The following is a 17,300-nucleotide window of genomic DNA, read 5'->3' as shown; positions in this document are numbered from 1 at the left end:
ATCTCCCATCCCAACCTCTCTGGTCTGCGTTGTGTCTGACATGAGCAGCCTTGAGAACCAGACTCCCAACTATGTACAAGAAAACTTACTTTCAATCTTCCTGACATCAGATTTTCCATTGGCCAGAACCAGTGTAGCGACAAGAAAATAGCCTTGAAAACCCAAACCCTCTGTCATTATTTACCATGTGACTTTCGTTTTTTCTTTCCTTCACAAGAGTAGACTGTCTTCTTCTCCATTGTCTTGTTAAATTTTTCATTCAGGTGTTTTTTTAATGTGCCCAATTAAACAGTCTTAAGAAGTTGAATCACACATTTCTAAAGTTTTTTTCACAAGGGAGAGGAAATCTATAGAACGTGGCTGATTAAGAATAACTGCTATGTTTCCATTCCAGACTTGGCTGCCTTTCAGTGGTGGGTGAAGTTATTCAGCTATGTATTTCAGATATAGATTTCAGTGCCATTGAAGCATTAAGGGATTCTTATGGATGAAAGGTGTCCAGGAAAAATAAGCCAGGAGGTAGAAATAGACCACTTGGAGTCTTAAATGACAACTGGGCAGAGGATATGAAGTCATTGCTACTTTGAAAGAGGCATATGTACTTCAGGGCCCACAAATAACTGTAGAAAACACTTTGTAGCCATCCACATGGTGATTGTAATAGCTACTGGGTCTTAATAGGTTTTAGTTCTGAACATGCAAGTAAGTATCTCCTAGGACAGTAGATGGTGGCAGGAGACAGGCTGATGCAGTTTCCGGCTGGATCCCTAAGGTCACCAGGTTGGGATGATGTTTCTTGAACCAAGGGGTTTTACAGGATGGAAACCGGAATCGGCAACGAACTGGAAGTTGTCAACTGTGGTCCGTCACTTGAAACCGTCCTGGTGTCTGCAAAGCAGCTTGCAGCTCTCTTAATGAGTCTTTTCAAACAAAGCAGGATCCACAGGGCATCCCTATTAAAATTTTTGCTTTCTGCAGAGCTTAAAGCGAAGTTTGGAGCAAGCACGGATGGAGGTGTCCCAGGAGGATGACAAAGCACTGCAGCTTCTCCATGATATCAGAGAGCAGAGCCGGAAGCTCCAAGAAATCAAAGAGCAGGTAGGCCTGCTTGCCTGGGAGCACAGCGGCATCTCGGCTCGCTCGGACCTCTAATTTCAGGAGAGGCATGTTTGAGACAGAAACAGGAAGAAAGGGAGAGAGGAGCAGAGTGGAAGAGAGGCAGGTATATAGGTCATTCAGAAACTTTAAGTTTCTCATAATTTATATACATCATAGAGTGCTTGTTCCAGCTCCTTTTGAAGCTGATACCCCATAATGTCCGCTTTTAAAAATAAAGATGTAGGTTTAGAGCAAGAGTGGGCAAACTTCAGCCTGTGGGGCAAAGCCGGTCCAACACCTATTTTCTGTGACCCACAAACTAAGAATGGGGTTTACATTTTTAAACAGTTGGGAAAAAAATCAAAAGAAAAACAATATTTCATGACATTTGAAATTTATATGAAATTCAAATTTCAGTCTCCATAAATAAAGTGTTTTTTTTTTTTTTTTTTTTTTTGGAACACAGCCATGCTTGGTAATTTACATATTGGCCCTGGCTGCTTTCAGGCTACACAGTCAGAGGTGAGTGGTTGTTACGGAGACCACGTGGCCTGCAACGCTGAAACTACTTACTGTCTCTTTTTACAGCAAAAGTTTGCCAATCCCTGCTTTAGATGGTTAAAAAAATTAAATGTTTTCATAGCTTTTCAGATGCACTTTAAGTTTTTGAGCGAAGCCAGGCTAATTCATAGTTTTACTTGTAGAAAGAAATATTCTACAAGAGAAGTTCGAACCATTCTGGTTGAGTCAGGATTGACACTGCGTATCTGAGTGCAGAAAGCTGTCCCCTGTGTTTTCAGAAAGGAAAAGTGAGACCTTTAAAAACCCCACTCTTTTTTTTTTCTTTCTAAATGGGTTTTCTTTCTAAATGGCTCATTTTCGTATTGCCTCATTGTTTCCTTTTTAGCATGGATTTTTGTGTCTTTTGAAAAACCGTAAATAGAGATTTTAATGAAGAGATGGCAATGAGCAATTGGAGAGCTGAACTATCAGCTGCCAGGCAACTCTCATTCACTTCAGAAAATCTAATGGAAACATTGATGGAAATGAACATTTCTGTCTCTGGGTAGCACAAACTTAGCCATCTGGCTGGAGCTAACGCAAGAAACTCCTGCAAATAACTCTATCCATTAATTACTCTTTAAAAAAAGAATTACTGTCTTTGGAGTTTTGTTGGCATAATATATTTATCATCGGAATATTTTAAAGTTGTGATTGGTATTAATATCCTGTTGCTTGATAAAAACATTATAAATAAATGTGCATAGGAAGGAAACCCTGTAAAGGATTATCAGATCTCTGAATAATGCAGTCTTAGAGGTTTTGAAGGCTGCACATGGGCTTTGAGAAATCTGCTTTGACAGTTGACTCATGCTCCTTTTATCAACATAGTTTTCATCCTAAAAGGTTCAAGAGGTAGGAATCATTTTCTCCCATTAGTTCAACATACCTGGAAATTTACTTTTGGTGACATCCTGGGGAAATGAAAGCTGTGTTTGGCCACCAGAGGGAGCAGCTGGTGTCCATAGATTCCTTAGAAAAGGAATTATCAGGACATTTTGAAAAGGTATATGTTGGTGGCCGAGTTCAAAGAAATGCCTTTTATGATTCCTACCACAGCTGGCATGCATGTGGAGTCTTAGATTTAATGACTGCTAAAAGTTCCATTGTGGGGAAGAAAACTTCATGGTTTCAGATTTGATTTTTCATGGGAACAAGGATTTATTTTATGACTTTTGGTAAGTTTTGTGAGAGCAGGATGTTTGCAGACCAGGAGAAAGCTTTTAATGCTTGCAATAAACTTTCAGTATTTGGTTTGTGGCATATTGATTTTTTCCAGACTTGGGATTTAATCCCTGATCTTTCTTTTAAAAATCTAATTTTCTATATGGCTCTTTATTTTTATTTTTTTTGAGATGGAGTCTCGCTCTGTCGCTGAGGCTGGAGTGCAGTGGTGCGATTTCGGCTCACTGCAGCCCCCATCTCCCGGGTTCAAGTGATTCTCCTGCCTCAGCCTCCTGAGTAGCTGGGACTACAGGTGCACACCACCACGCCCGGCTAATTTTTGTATTTTTAGTAGAGATGGGGTTTTACCATGTTGGTCACGCTTGAACTCCTGATCTCGTGATCTGCCCGCCTTGGTCTCCCAAAGTGCTGGGATTACAGGCGTGAGCCACCGGACCTGGCTGGTGGCTTTTTTTTTCAAAAATATTTTTTTCAAAAATATTTTACTTCCACCTAGCTACCCCCTCTAGAGTATTTAGATTTGGTTTAAAGAAAAACACCTCAAAGTCTCATGGGAAATTTTGATTCTTAGATCATTACTAGCAATTTCAGCTTCTTTCTTGCTCCTCTACTCAGGAAAGGAAATAAAAGTGTGGGTAACACAGAAGTCACTTGTGTTCCAGGGTTTCTGCGTGAATAGGATCATACCTGATCCTTCCTCCCCACAAAATTCTGAAGCTCCATTCAGAAGACTTGTGTTAGGTGGGCCTTGAAACCTGTCTGCGTTTCCCCATCCTGAGATACCACAGCTATCTCTCAGCTGGTCGTGCAAACAGACCCGATGATCACCTTTCAGGTTTTTCCTGAAGCAGGGATTTGGTTAGCTGCTAAATTTACAGGATTTCCTTGAAGTATCCAGTACAATATCAAAGGATCCACAAATGAGTTAGAATTCTCTTCTGATGCTTGTAGCAGGCTGGGTGCCCCGAGAGCTTGGAGAGCTGACAGAGTGGTTGCCTGGTTCCTGCCTTCCTCCCTCTTACGTGCTGACAGCTCAGGGAAGAGAGATGTTGGGGGGGGAAGGAACAGACACTCTGTCCTCTCTCTTGACAAAACACAAAATTTACATTCCCTTCTCGCCGACATAAATTCAAGAAAGAAAAGGGAGCTTGAGGACAAAAGAAACTCAAGATTTGGTGTCGACGCCTGTAGCTAGGACTGGCTTTCCCATTAGCTCTAGCAGGCATGGTAGCTAGGGACTGTTATGCCCAGACTGTTTGTTCCCCAAAGAAGACCACCAGAGTCCAGAGTCAAAGCCAAGCGGCAAGGATCTTTACTACAAGTTCGAACTTGGTCCCTCCTTTACACAGTATACAAGAGGGCCCCGAACAATGCGAGCGTTTGCTTTTTATAGCCCGAAAGTTGTAGGGGAACAAAGAAATTCTTTTGGCTCCTGCGCTTTCAGTAACCTTGAACGGCTGTCTCCTTATCGGAGACTTTCTAGGTGGTGTTTGTACTGGGCTCAGGGAGTTTGAGAGATATATGGTGGTGGGATGGGAGGATGGGATGTGTTTGTGCTAGGCTCAGGGAGTTTTGAGCCCGGGGCTGAGGAATGTGCCCAGCTCCTTTCATTCCCCCCTTCTTTTCAGGTATCTTTAGAGCCAATCTTGGGTCTTATAAGTCTGATTCTGTTTTAGCGTTTACAGGTTGGTATTGGGCTCTGAGGACCATGAGTTGTACGGTGTCAAATCTCTCCCTAACAAATTGTAAAATTCTGTTAACAACACAAGGTCCTACGGTAAGCAGAAATAGTAGACTTAGCAGGGGTCCAAGGAAGGGGGCTAACAGAGAAAACATAGAGGAATTCTACTATTGGTCTGCAGCTGAAGCAAACTGCTGTGTTTTTACTTCAGTGTTTAACTTGCGTAACTGTTGGACCCGGTCCTCTACAAGTCCTGATTCATTTATGTAGAAACAACAGTCTTCTTTTAGAAATATACATGTACCACCTTTTTCTGCAGTGAGTAGGTCTAGGGCTCTCCGGTTTTGCAAGGTTACCTGAGCTAGGGACGTGAGCTGTCGCTGAAGGGAGGCAAGGGACTCAGCCGACTCCTCCATAGTAACGGCAAATTGTTGGTATAACTTGTTACTTTTTATGAGGGTGTGACCTAGGGCTCCCCCCGCCAGTCCGGCCGCAATGAAGGATGCGGTGAGGGAGATTCCTGCAATGAGGGGGAGAAATATGGCTCGTGCAGGTCTTGGTCTAGGGTCTGGGTGAATAACAGCACTAGTCCAGTTACCGGTATACCCTAGGAACTCGCCAGCAGTTAGTAGAGTCAACCGGGGAACTAATGTGACAGGGAGACATAGTAGGTTATTAACAGAAGGACTAGGTAGGTTCTTAGATAAGGTTCCATTACACCAGAAGAATATGCCTGATGGAGCCCTTAAGGTGATAATATTAGGGGGCGTTGCAGTGATGCTGCAGAGGCTGGAATTGGTTCCTGAGAAACAGTAGGGAAACTTCTCCTGACTGGGGTTTAGGTATAGGGGCACGTTCAGGATAGGAGCATACGAGAGGTTTCGGAGGTTGTTAGCTTGGGCAAAGGTAGAGGATCCCCATGGCAGAGGGACAGCGGTTAGTGGTGGACGTCCTAGAGTGGCGCACAGAAAGCAGCCAGACAGGCTATGAAGTCCTGTAAGGTTAGCAGGTTCTAGTCCTTCTTGTAATAACTTTAACCAGGAGAAAGGACGTAAGTCTTGTGTTGTCTGTTTTCCTGTCGTTGGATATTCCCGTGGACCAGGGGCAGTACTTGTACTAGGCCTCGCCACAGATAGAGGTGACTGCTAGGCCATGTGGAGGAGGGGGAGTAGTATACAGCCCCATGTTGAGGTGTGGTCCAGCGGGAGTTCCAGGGGTCTCTAACTATCTAGGTATATGGAAAGTCTCTATCCCGTCTACGATAGAAGGGCCATTTAGGGTCTAACTGTTTTCTCTCTCCCCAGTAACGGGGTCTGTGGATGTTACAATAGTTATAAGGACAGCCAGCATTTTGGTGCTACCAATAGTGTTTACAATTGTATTTAGTCTGATCAAACTCAAAGCATATTATTGGTGTCATAGGTTTGGCTATTTGAAAACCAGTAAAATTTAGTAGAATTGGGCTGTTGCACCCTGAGGAAGGGCAATCAGCACTGGCCAATAATTTTCTGGGCTTATGAGGTTGCCCAGGGTGGGTTCGGTTTTCATAAAGCCAGAATCTCCAGACAAAGGGATTATGAGCTGGTTTTGTGATTTCTCTAGCGGCCACTAGGGCGACTAACGTTAGGGTTAGACTACTTAACTGCATGTTTGCAGTGAGCTATGCTGCCGGCGCAGGGTGAGTTTTAAGGGGTTGTTCCTAGCTCTGTCCACAGTCCACGTGTCCGGTGCTTCAGCCGCCGCCGTGATTGGTCCCAGAAGATCGGAGGTTGGGTCCACTGGCTTGACGTGGGTGTAGTGGATTCACGATGCGATGCCTTTTACCTTCAGGGCGGTGGGTGTGGTTAGGAGTACCTGGAGTGGTCCTTTCCACCTGGGTTCTAGGGTCTCTTGTCCGTGTCGCTTGACCAGGACCTAGTCTCCCGGATGGGGTGTCGGCGGGGGACCGGTCTCATATAGTTTTTTCAGCTTGGGCCAGATTTCTTGACGAATTTTCTGCAAGGCTTGTAGGGAAAACAAGAGTTCAGAGACATTTTCTGTTTCGGACTTGAGCAGATCATCTTTTAGGCCGGGAACTAAGGGTGGGGGTCTGCCATGCATAATTTCATAAGGAGTAAGGCCCAGTCTGTAAGGGGTGTTACGGGCCCGGAACAGAGCGTAGGGGAGAAGGACCACCCAATTAGCGCCAGTCTCTATAGTTAATTTAGTTAAGGTCTTTTTTAAGGTCCGATTTATTCTCTTTACCTGTCCTGAACTCTGGGGCCTGTAAGTGCAATGTAGTTTCCAATTTGTCCCAAGGATGGAAGCCAAATCCTGACTTACCTTAGCAACGAAGGCCGGCCAATTATCTGACCTTATCTGGACAGGGAAGCCATACCTGGGGAGGATATCTTCCAGGATTTTCTTTGCTACAATCTGAGCAGTTTCTTTTTTGGTGGGGAATGCTTCAGTCCACCCTGAAAAAGTATCTATAAAGACAAGTAAGTACCGATACCCGTATTTTCCTGGCTTTATCTCAGTAAAATCTACTTCCTAGTAGATACCGGGCCTGGTTCCCCTAAGCCTTGTTTCCGTTGTAGCCTGGGATTGGGGGTAGGCGTTGTTAAGCTGGCAGACTTTGCAACTTGTCACGATGTTGCTGGCCATCTCGGCTGTATGTCTGAATTTGAGCTTAGAGCGTCTGATCAGGTCTATCATCCGCCGAGCACCCAGGTGGGTGGTTCGGTGGATGTGTTCTAACATTTGTTGTCCTAATTTTTCTGGTAGGATGGTTTGGTCATTAGTATCAGTCCACCACCCATTCTGGATCTGTTTCAGGGGAAGCTTGTCAATCCACTGGAGATCTTGTTCTGAATAATCAGGGAAATATGGCAAGTCCCGGGGGCCCGGGTCAGGGAGCTGGAGTGCAAGGAGTTGGCTGGGAGCCTTCGCCACCTTTCTTGCAGTTTGGTCCGCCAGAAAGTTGCCTTGAGCAGTTGGAGTAGTTAGTTTCTGATGCCCTGGGCAATGCACAATGGCTAACTTTTCTGGCCTCCATAGGGCTGTTAGCAGGGCTAGGATTTCTTGCTTGTTTTTTTATCTCTTTTTTTTTAGCCGTCAGTAACCCCCGCTCCCTGTAAATGGCCCCATGTATATGCACTGTTGCAAAAGCATATCGGCTGTCTGTATATACCGTCAGCTTTTTCTCCGCCCCTAAGGTAAGAGCTTGGGTGAGCACTATTAGTTCGGCCTTCTGGGCCGATGTCCCCGGGGGCAGGGGTTCCGCCCAGATTACCTCAGTCTCTGAAGTTACTGCCGCTCCAGCGTATCTCTGGCCCTGATGCATGAAGCTGCTCTTATCAGTGAACCAGACGAGGTCGGCGTCAGGAAGTGGGCGATCCTGCAGGTCTTCTCGAACTCCGTGCACCTGAGCTAGTACCTCGGTGCAGTCGTGGAGTGGGGCGTCCAGGTCCGGGTTGGGCAGTAGCGAGGCAGTCTCTTACCCAGTGGCCAGCCTCCTTGCAGTAGGCACATTGGTCTTTTTTCAGATTATCATGCCTGGGGGGGCCGCCTAGGTTGGGTGTACTCTGGCTGTAGATGTTCTTTCTGTACTACTGCTGCCAGGACCTTGGTCATTTTTTCAGTGGCCTTAAATTGCCTTTTTTCTGGAGTATCTCTGTTATTGTAAACCCGCTGGGCTATCTGAAGGAGGTCCTGAATCCGCTTTCCTTCCAAGTCTTTTAATTTTTGGAGTTTTCTTTTAATATCTGGGGCTGCCTGATTTACGAATGACATTACAACAGCTGTCTGACTTTCTGGAGCCTCTGGATCTATGGGGGTGTACTGTCTAAAAGTTTCTATTAATTTTTTAAGTAGGTGGCTGGGATCTCTGTCTTTTCTTGCCGAATAGAATATATTTTAGCCAAATTAGTGGGCTTGCAAGCAGCTGCCCGGAGACCTGCCATTAGAGTCTGGCGATAAAGGTGTAGCCATCCCCTACCTTCTGCCGTGTTGTAGTTCTACGTCGGCCTGGTCAGAGGAAAGGTCGCGTTTATGAGGTCAGGGTTAGCAGTCGGTTGACCGTTGTCCCCCGGGACCAGCTTTCTAGCTTTTACCTGTATTTCCTCTCGCTCCTCCGTGGTAAACAAGATTCGGAGGAGCTGCTGACAATCATCTCAAATGGGCTGGTGGGTGAACATGACACTATCCAGTAAAGCCAGTAAATCTTTGGGGTTGTCTGAAAACCGAGCACTCTGAGTCTTCCAGTTATACAGATCACTGGTGGAGAATGGCCAGTACTGGAGCTTGGGGATTCTTGTGTCATGTGGGGGTTTTATTTCCCGAAGGGGTAAAGCCACCGTGGAGTCAGGTGGCTGGGGGGGGGCTAGTCCGCGAAGTGCACCCTCGCATCCGCCCCCCCAGCCTTTTAAAGTTACTTTCCCTTTCAGCGAGCCCGCTTTCCCTCCGCCTGCTCCCTCTATCTCTCTCTCTAATCTTTCCGTTTCTGTCTAAATCTTTGATTGACATACTTACAGGGTCTTTTCTTTAAGTTTCTATCTCATTCGCGCGTGCTTTCTCTCTCTGTCTCTCTGTCATCCCGTGTCCTTTCTCCTTTATACTCAGTCTCTTTCTCTGACTCTCCACGTCTGCCGTTTTCTCCCCTTTCTCTTTCCGATTTCCCTCCTCACTTTCTCCCTTTCCCGTCTCTATGGTCTCTCTCTCACTTATTTTTTCTTTTCCCCAGTTTCACTTTCTGTGTCTCTTTTTGTAAAGGAATGTGGGTTAGAATTAGGTTGTGGGTTGGAATCCCTGTAAAGGAAATCCGCGCTGGAAGCCGGGAGCCCGGGGACTGGGGCCGCAGGCGCGGCGCCGGAAGCCAGGAGCCCGGGGACCGGGCCGGGAGCGCGGCGCCGGAAGCCGGGAGCCCAGGGACGGGGGCCGCGGGTACGGCGCCAGAAGCGCGCGCCGGAAGCCGGGAGCCCGGGGACTGGGGCCACAAGCGCGGTGCCGGAAGCGCGCGCCGGAAGCCGGGAGCCCGGGGACCGGGCCGGGAGCGCGGCGCCGGAATCCGGGAGCCCGGGGACCGGGGCAATTCAGACAGCGAGCGCGCACCCGGGGGCCGGGGCAATTCAGACAGCGAGCGCGCACCCGGGGGCCGGGGCAATTCAGACAGCGAGCGCGCACCCGGGGGCCGGGGCAATTCAGACAGCGAGCGCGCACCCGGGGGCCGGGGGCAATTCAGACAGCGAGGGCGCACCCGGGGGCCGGGGCAATTCAGACAGCGAGCGCGCACCCGGGGGCCGGGGCAATTCAGACAGCGAGCGCGCACCCGGGGGCCGGGGCAATTCAGACAGCGAGCGCGCACCCGGGGACCGGGGTCAGATTCAGACAGCGAGCGCGCACCCGGGGACCGGGGTCAGATTCAGACAGCGAGCGCGCACCCGGGGACCGGGGTCAGATTCAGACTGTTGCCCGGATCGCGAACCCGCTCCGGCAACTCAGATCGCAATTTAAATCAGAAGAGAGCCAGGGGACGTCTCCCACCGGTCTCCACTGGCTGTCCTATAGCGCGTCCTCCAGGACTGTGCCAGCCTCAGTTTCAGACCTCGCGAGTCAGAGATTCAGATTCAGAACAGTCACACAGACACAGACAGACAAACGGAGACGAGCCAGCTCACCTATCAGTAGATCGATCCTAGCAGATCCGTTGACCAGGGGTCTGGTGGGCTTGGGGAATCCCGGACGAGCCCCCAGATGTTATGCCCAGACTGTTTGTTCCCCAAAGAAGACCACCAGAGTCCAGAGTCAAAGCCAAGCGGCAAGGATCTTTACTACAAGTTTGAACTTGGTCCCTCCTTTACACAGTATACAAGAGGGCCCCGAACAATGCGAGCGTTTGCTTTTTATAGCCCGAAAGTTGTAGGGGAACAAAGAAATTCTTTTGGCTCCTGCGCTTTCAGTAACCTTGAACGGCTGTCTCCTTATCGGAGACTTTCTAGGTGGTGTTTGTACTGGGCTCAGGGAGTTTGAGAGATATATGGTGGTGGGATGGGAGGATGGGATGTGTTTGTGCTAGGCTCAGGGAGTTTTGAGCCCGGGGCTGAGGAATGTGCCCAGCTCCTTTCAGGACCACTGTACTTTTAGGGTCTCATAACATGTTTTAATTTTTTCATCAGAAGAAAAAAGTTGGGCTTAGGTCAAAGACACTGTTTTCATAGATGATATTAATATTTTTGTATTTATAAGAGCACAATTGTAAAATGTAATTTTTATTTTTATGGAGGAAGTCAAGGAAGGCTCAGTGCTCACAGCTATGAAAGCCATAATATGGCTCTGGTTGAGGGGGTCCAGAAAAACCGATGTTCCATTTCACCTACAGCTCATGTTCTGCCCTGTGAATTTATTTATTTATTTGAGATGGAGTCTTGCTCTGTCACCCAGGCTGGAGGGCAGTGGCGTAATCTCAGCTCACTGCAACCTCTGCCTCCCAGGTTCAAGCAATTCTCCTGTCTCAGCCTTCCAAGTAACTGGGATTACAGGCGCCCACCATCATGACCAGCTAATTTTTGTATATTTTGTAGAGATGGGGTTTCACCATGTTGGCCAGGCTGGTCTCGAATTCTTAACCTCAAGTGATCTGCCCACCTTGGGCTCCCAAAGTGCTGGGATTACAGGCATGAACCACTGTGCCACTGTGTTTAGATAATTGGGAGCAGGTTATAAAGACATTTGGTTATATAATCCAGCATTGCCTGCTTAGTATGCATGACCCAGGAAACCTGTGTGCCCCAAGATTCTGAGGACTGACCTTCAGTAACATATGCTTTTGGGTGGGAGAGAGTGAAATGAGACCTGTGTTCCATTTTGGGCTGTTTTTTCCTTTCTCCTTTACAGATAATATAGGGAGAGGTGTACTTGCATGGAAACCATCCAGTTTTCATAAGAGCAGCAGTTCCCCTTTAATATGCTCTGGCGGGGGGTCACCTGCTACAATAGGATAAAAGGTTTCCTTTATACCCTGTTATTTAAAAATTACAATTTATCAGTTAAAAAAATATCCTTGCTCAATCGATTATTTCTTGGGAGAAATATTCAAATATTCCTCACCAATTATTTCTTGGGAGAATGGATCTCAGAGATGTTACTGAATATTGTGATTTTCAAAGACTTCTTGATGCAATTCCTTGTTCATTTCATTTTGTATCTCTCTCGTCCTCACCCCACAAGTCACCTTGGATTACATAAGTGCTCATTCATAATCCTTATACTTAGCCTTGATTTTTGCTAACACAGAATGTTTTTATACTTTGTCCAAAAGTTTTCAAAATCACTGGCCATTTCTTCTGGTAAACCCAGTTCTGAGAAACTTGAATGTAAATGTTTTGATTTTAGAAATGCATTTTGGAAAAGGTTGGGCCGTTTGGATCACTTAAAGGGTTTGCCCAAGGGAACAGGAGAGTTCTTTCCTTGGAATTTTTCTCACAAGTTATTTTGACCGAAGCCAGTGTTTTGTGACTCTTCCAAATTTCAGGGTGACTTGCATTGCAGGAGCGATGTTACGGTCATCATTCAGTTTTGGGCCCAGAAAAATTAATGGTGAGAAACTGACATGATGAGTTTCACCTTCCAGAATTCTTTCCACTGAGATTTTCAATTACCCTCTTGTGCTGTCTGAAAGGTTAATTTGAAAACTAGTACCATATCTAATTTGTGTTAGGAGCACATGACTTCTAAAGGACAAATCTATATAAATGATTACCCTTGGCGGAAAACTACATGTAAGCGGTTTATCCTTGTTGTTTAAAGAACATCCCTTTCGGCTCTCCTGTTAGGCCTTAAGGGTCTGTGCATATTGTATGGTGTGATTTGCATGTGTGTTCCCAGTGGTTTTATTAATGACATATGCTCTACATTGAAACAGTCTTTTGTTTTGTTTTTGTTTTTGTTTTTTGTTTTTTCTTTTGAGACAGAGTCTTGCTCTGTCACCCAGGCTGGAGTGCAGTGGCGTGATCTCAGCTCACTGCAACCTCTGCCTCCCGGGTCCAAGCGATTCTCCTGCCTCAGCCTCCTGAGTAGCTGGGATTACAGGCACCCACCACCATGCCCGGCTAATTTTTGTATTTTTAGTAGAGACGGATATCACCATGTTGGCCATGCTGGTCTCGAATTCCTGACCCCGTGATCGGCATGCCCGCCTCAGCCTCCCTAAGTGCTGAGATTACAGGCATGAGCCACCACACCCAGCCAAAACAGTTTTAAGGTTTAATTTTTTTTCTTTCTCGTCTTCACCCCACACTTCTCGCCTTTGCCTACTTGGTGCCTCATTCTGGGTCCATCTTTCTACTCCCCTCGTCTCTAGGTCTGTAGGTCTTTTCTTTTTCTTTTTCTTTTATTTTTTTTAATTTTTGAGATGGAGTCTTGCCCTGTTACCCAGGCTAGAGTGCAGTGGCGCAATCTCGGCTCACTGCAACCTCTGCCTCCCAGGTTCAAGCGATTCTCCTGCCTCAGCCTGCTGAGTAGCTGGGACTTTAGGCCCGCACCACCACACCCAGCTAATTTTTATATTTTGAGTAGAGACAGGATTTCACCATGTTGACCAGGCTGGTTTTGAACTCCTGACCTCAGGTGATCCACCCACCTTGGCCTCCCAAAGTTTTGGGATTACAGGTGTGAGCCACCTTGCCTGGCCAGGTCTTTTTTTGCCAATCTCTCTTCACTGTGCATCTTCCCTGTGTGGTTAATACTCTTCCATCCTCACTGCCTGTCTATTCTTTTCAGAGTTCTAAAGTTCACTTTTATTCCATTGCCTGCTCTTTAGGAGTACCAGGCTCAAGTGGAAGAAATGAGGTTGATGATGAATCAGTTGGAAGAGGACCTTGTCTCAGCAAGAAGACGGAGTGATCTCTACGAATCTGAGCTGAGAGAGTCTCGGCTCGCTGCTGAAGAATTCAAGCGGAAAGCGACAGAATGTCAGCATAAACTGTTGAAGGTAGTCAGCCACCCTCCAGGAGGGTGCTTTTTGGGTAAAATCATACATGATCTTAGCAAGAAAAAGGAGAACCTAGTTTAATGAGAAACAACCTAGTTTGAGAAATAGTAGAATACCTTGGAAAACCCTTGGTCTTTATTTACAGAAGATAACATTCTTATTTACTATTATTATCTTGGTCACAGAGACCAAGTAGTCTACACGAGTTTTAGGTTGTTGAGATTTCCCAATATGTTGTATCTTTTTAATTACAGGCTAAGGATCAAGGGAAGCCTGAAGTGGGAGAATATGCGAAACTGGAGAAGGTATACTTTCCATGATTGGTTTTGCTATTAATATTTTGGGTAGATAACATTTTTCATGTTGTTATCAGTGGCCCATCATTGATGAAGAGTATTCTTTTTTTTTTTTTTTTTTTTTTTTTTTTTTTTTGACAGAGTCTCGCTCTGCCGCCCAGGCTGGAGTGCAGTGGCGTGATCTTGGCTCACTGCAAGCTCTGCCTCCCGGGTTCACGCCATTCTTCTGCCTCAGCCTCCCGAGTAGCTGGGACTACAGGCGCCCGCCACCTCGCCCGGCTAGTTTTTTTGTATTTTTTAGTAGAGACGGGGTTTCACTGTGTCAGCCAGGATGGTCTCGATCTCCTGACCTCGTGATCCGCCCGTCTCGGCCTCCCAAAGTACTGGGATTACAGGCTTGAGCCACCGCGCCCGGCCATGAAGAGTATTCTTAATGAATAGAGACCTCTCTTCGAGGCTTATTTTGATAGTCCACCTTTGGGTGACAACATTTAGCTATGGCTCTAAAAGAGGTAAAAGGCAGCTCATTTTTGTCATGCCTGCCCACAGCAACAAACCCAGACACTTAGTAAAACATACATGAAAATTGTTATTGTCTTAAAGCACTGAGCGACTTTCTCTTTTTGCCATTTGTATGTTGCTGGTCCTACGTACATCGTCAACATGGAGCTTTGCACTGGGACAAAGTCTTCCCTGAGAGGCCACTGTTCTTCCTCTTCGTTAGTAGGTTCTGGAAACCCAAAGAAAAAGACCCCGTAGAAACCTCAAGAGAATAGGACTGCAATAAATGTAGCAAGATGTTAATGCTGATTTGCCTTTTGCTTTATTTCCTGGAATTTTAATTATAGATCAATGCTGAGCAGCAGCTCAAAATTCAGGAGCTCCAAGAGAAACTGGAGAAGGTAAGCCCGAGGTGATTTTTCAGGAACTTACCCCCCCACCCCACCTCCTTTCCAAACGTCTTTCTTTGCCTTGTCCCAGAGCACGAAAGATGAAAGAAACAGAATTAGTCACCCAGCACTGAGGAAAATGAAGGGGGAGTGAGCGATTACCTGAAAATATCAGAGTTCTGAATATAGTTTTTCCTTTTGAGACATGTCAGCAGTGTTTATTTTTAAAAACCAAGCTGTGTGAGACTCTCAAGTAAAAGTTCTAATTATACTACGACAGAACCCAAGAGGCCTGCATCTCTCGCCTCAGGGGGCCTGGCACCTCATTTATGCACATTTGTAAGAGAAGCAGTTCCCCACCCAGACTGCTTTCCGCCAGCAGGAGACCTGCCCTGCAGAAGACTGGAGGAGCCTTGGGGTTGTCACGTGATTGGGAAGGGGCGTGAGTTTGGTTTATAGCATCCTGCAAAGTTTGTGCTAATGGCCCTCCTTTTATTTAATTGTTTAATTATTTAAGTAAAAAAAATTTTTTTGAGACGGAGTCTTGCTCTGTTGCCCAGGCTGGAGTGCAGTGGTACGATCTTGGCTCACTGCAACCTCTGCCTCCCGGGTTCAAGGGATCCTCCTGCCTCAGCCCCCAGAATAGCTGGGATTACAAGCATGCACCACCACATCCTGCTAATTTTTGTATTTTTAGTAGACACAGGGTTTCACCATGTTGGTCAGGCTGGTCTCGAACTCCTGACCTCAGGTGATCGCGTGCCTTGGCCTCCCAAAGTGCTGGGATTATAGGCACCAGCCACTGCACCTGGCCAACTTATTTAACTTTTTTGAGACAGGGTCTCACTCTGTCACCCAGGTTGGAGTGCAGGGCATGATCATGGCTCACTGCAGCCTTGACTTCACAGGCTCAGGTGATCCTCCCACCTATGCCTCCAGAGTAGCTGGGACCACAGGTGTGCACCACTATGCTCAGCTGATTTTCTGTATTTTCTGTAGAGATGGGATTTTGCCATGGTGCCTAGGCTGGTCTCAAACACCTGGACTCAAGTGATCCACCTGCCATTGCTTCCCAAGATGCTGGGATTACAGGCATGAACCACTGTACCTGACCGTTTTATCTTGTTTTTAAAATTTTTATTAATTTTTCCCCTAGCTTCATTAAGGTATAGTTGGCAAATAATAATTGCATGAACTTACGGTATGCAATGTGATGTATACACACACACACACACACACACACACACACACACACTGTGAAGTGATTAAGTCAAGCCAGCTGACAGATCCATCACCTCACATTCTTCTTATGTTTTTTGTGGTGAGAACATTTAAGAGCAATTTTCAAGCCCTTCCTTTAGTTGAACACTGGAAATGCTTAATGGAAGGGCCAGAATGAATGTGGCTGTGGAACATACCTTTGGCATTGAGAATGTTTGTGAATGTGTTTGCTGGCTTGGTTTAATAGAGCTCCTCCTCCTCCTCCTTTTTTAAAATTGTGGTAAAAAACCCACATAACGTTAAATTACCATCTTAACCATTTTTAAGTGTACAGTTCAGTTGTGCTAAGTTTATTACCATTATGGGCAGTGGATCTCTGGAACGTTTTTGTCTTGTTACACTGAAACTCTATAACCACCAAATATGAATTCCTCTCATCCCCCCCACCTTTCTACTTTCTGTTTCTATGATTTTGACTACTTTATGTACCTCATATAACTGGAATCATACAGTGTTTGTCCTTTTTTGATTGGCTTATTTCATTTAGCATAATGTCCTAAAGTTGCATTCATGTGGTAGCATGTATCAGAATTTCCTTTCTTCTTAAGGTGGAATCATATTCTGGTTTATAGATATACTGCTTTTTGCTTATCCACTGTTTGCCCCCTGCTTCCTTATTCTTGAGCTCTCTAATAAAAGCCCTCATGGCCCTCTTTAGCCAGAAGCTTGTGAGAGGATGCGCGTCTCCATCTAGAACTGTGCTCTCCAATCAAAGTGTGAGGGAGCCACAAATATTACTCACAGATGTAATTTAAAATTTTCCAGTAGCCACATTTAAAAACGGCAAAAACAGGCCAGGCCTGGTGGCTCACGCCTATAATCCCAGCACTTTGGGAGGCTGAGGCGGGCAGATCACCTGAGGTCAGGAGTTCGAGACCAGCCTGACCAACATGGTGAAACCCTGTCTCTACTAAAAATACAAAATTAGCTGGACGTGGTGGCGCATGCCTGTAATCCTAGCTACTTGGGAGGCTGAGGCAGGAGAATCACTTGAACCTCAGGAGGTGGAGGTTGCGGCCAGCCGAGATTGCGCCATTGTACTCCAGCCTGGGCAACAAGAGCAAAACTCTGTCTCAAAAAAAAAAAAAAAAACCAAAACAAACAAACAATAAAAACAGCAAAAACAGGCGAAGTCATTTGAATGATATATTTGTTTTTAACCCAGTGTATCTCAATATTTCCCATAGAAAAATTAACAAATGAGATAATTAAAATAAGGAGAAAATTAATGCTTCAAGGCAAATACATTGATATCTGGGTAGATCAGTCCATTTAGATCTTTCTATTTCCATTCACTATCTTGCATCGAATCGAAGATGATAATGATTTTCAGATACACC

At 46.0% G+C, this 17,300-nt stretch overlaps 2 protein-coding genes across 7 annotated transcripts in view; one reads left to right on the top strand and one right to left on the bottom strand.

Annotated features, from left to right (window-relative positions):
- CIT (citron rho-interacting serine/threonine kinase) overlaps positions 1 to 17,300 on the top strand; it is a 201,700-nt gene that overhangs the window by 96,596 nt on the left and 87,804 nt on the right. For all 6 annotated transcript variants that reach the window (XM_050747837.1, XM_050747836.1, XM_050747835.1 and 3 more), the window contains 4 exons: positions 979 to 1,098; positions 13,323 to 13,493; positions 13,748 to 13,798; positions 14,638 to 14,691. In XM_050747837.1, coding sequence (XP_050603794.1) covers positions 979 to 1,098; positions 13,323 to 13,493; positions 13,748 to 13,798; positions 14,638 to 14,691 — 396 coding nt within the window. The remainder of the gene's footprint in view (positions 1 to 978; positions 1,099 to 13,322; positions 13,494 to 13,747; positions 13,799 to 14,637; positions 14,692 to 17,300) is intronic.
- BICDL1 (BICD family like cargo adaptor 1) overlaps positions 1 to 17,300 on the bottom strand; it is a 718,679-nt gene that overhangs the window by 687,056 nt on the left and 14,323 nt on the right. The window lies entirely within an intron of this gene.

Source organism: Macaca thibetana, chromosome 11 (assembly GCF_024542745.1).
Source record: "Macaca thibetana thibetana isolate TM-01 chromosome 11, ASM2454274v1, whole genome shotgun sequence".
NCBI lineage: Eukaryota > Metazoa > Chordata > Mammalia > Primates > Cercopithecidae > Macaca > Macaca thibetana.
This window is presented reverse-complemented; position numbering and strand designations above follow the sequence as displayed.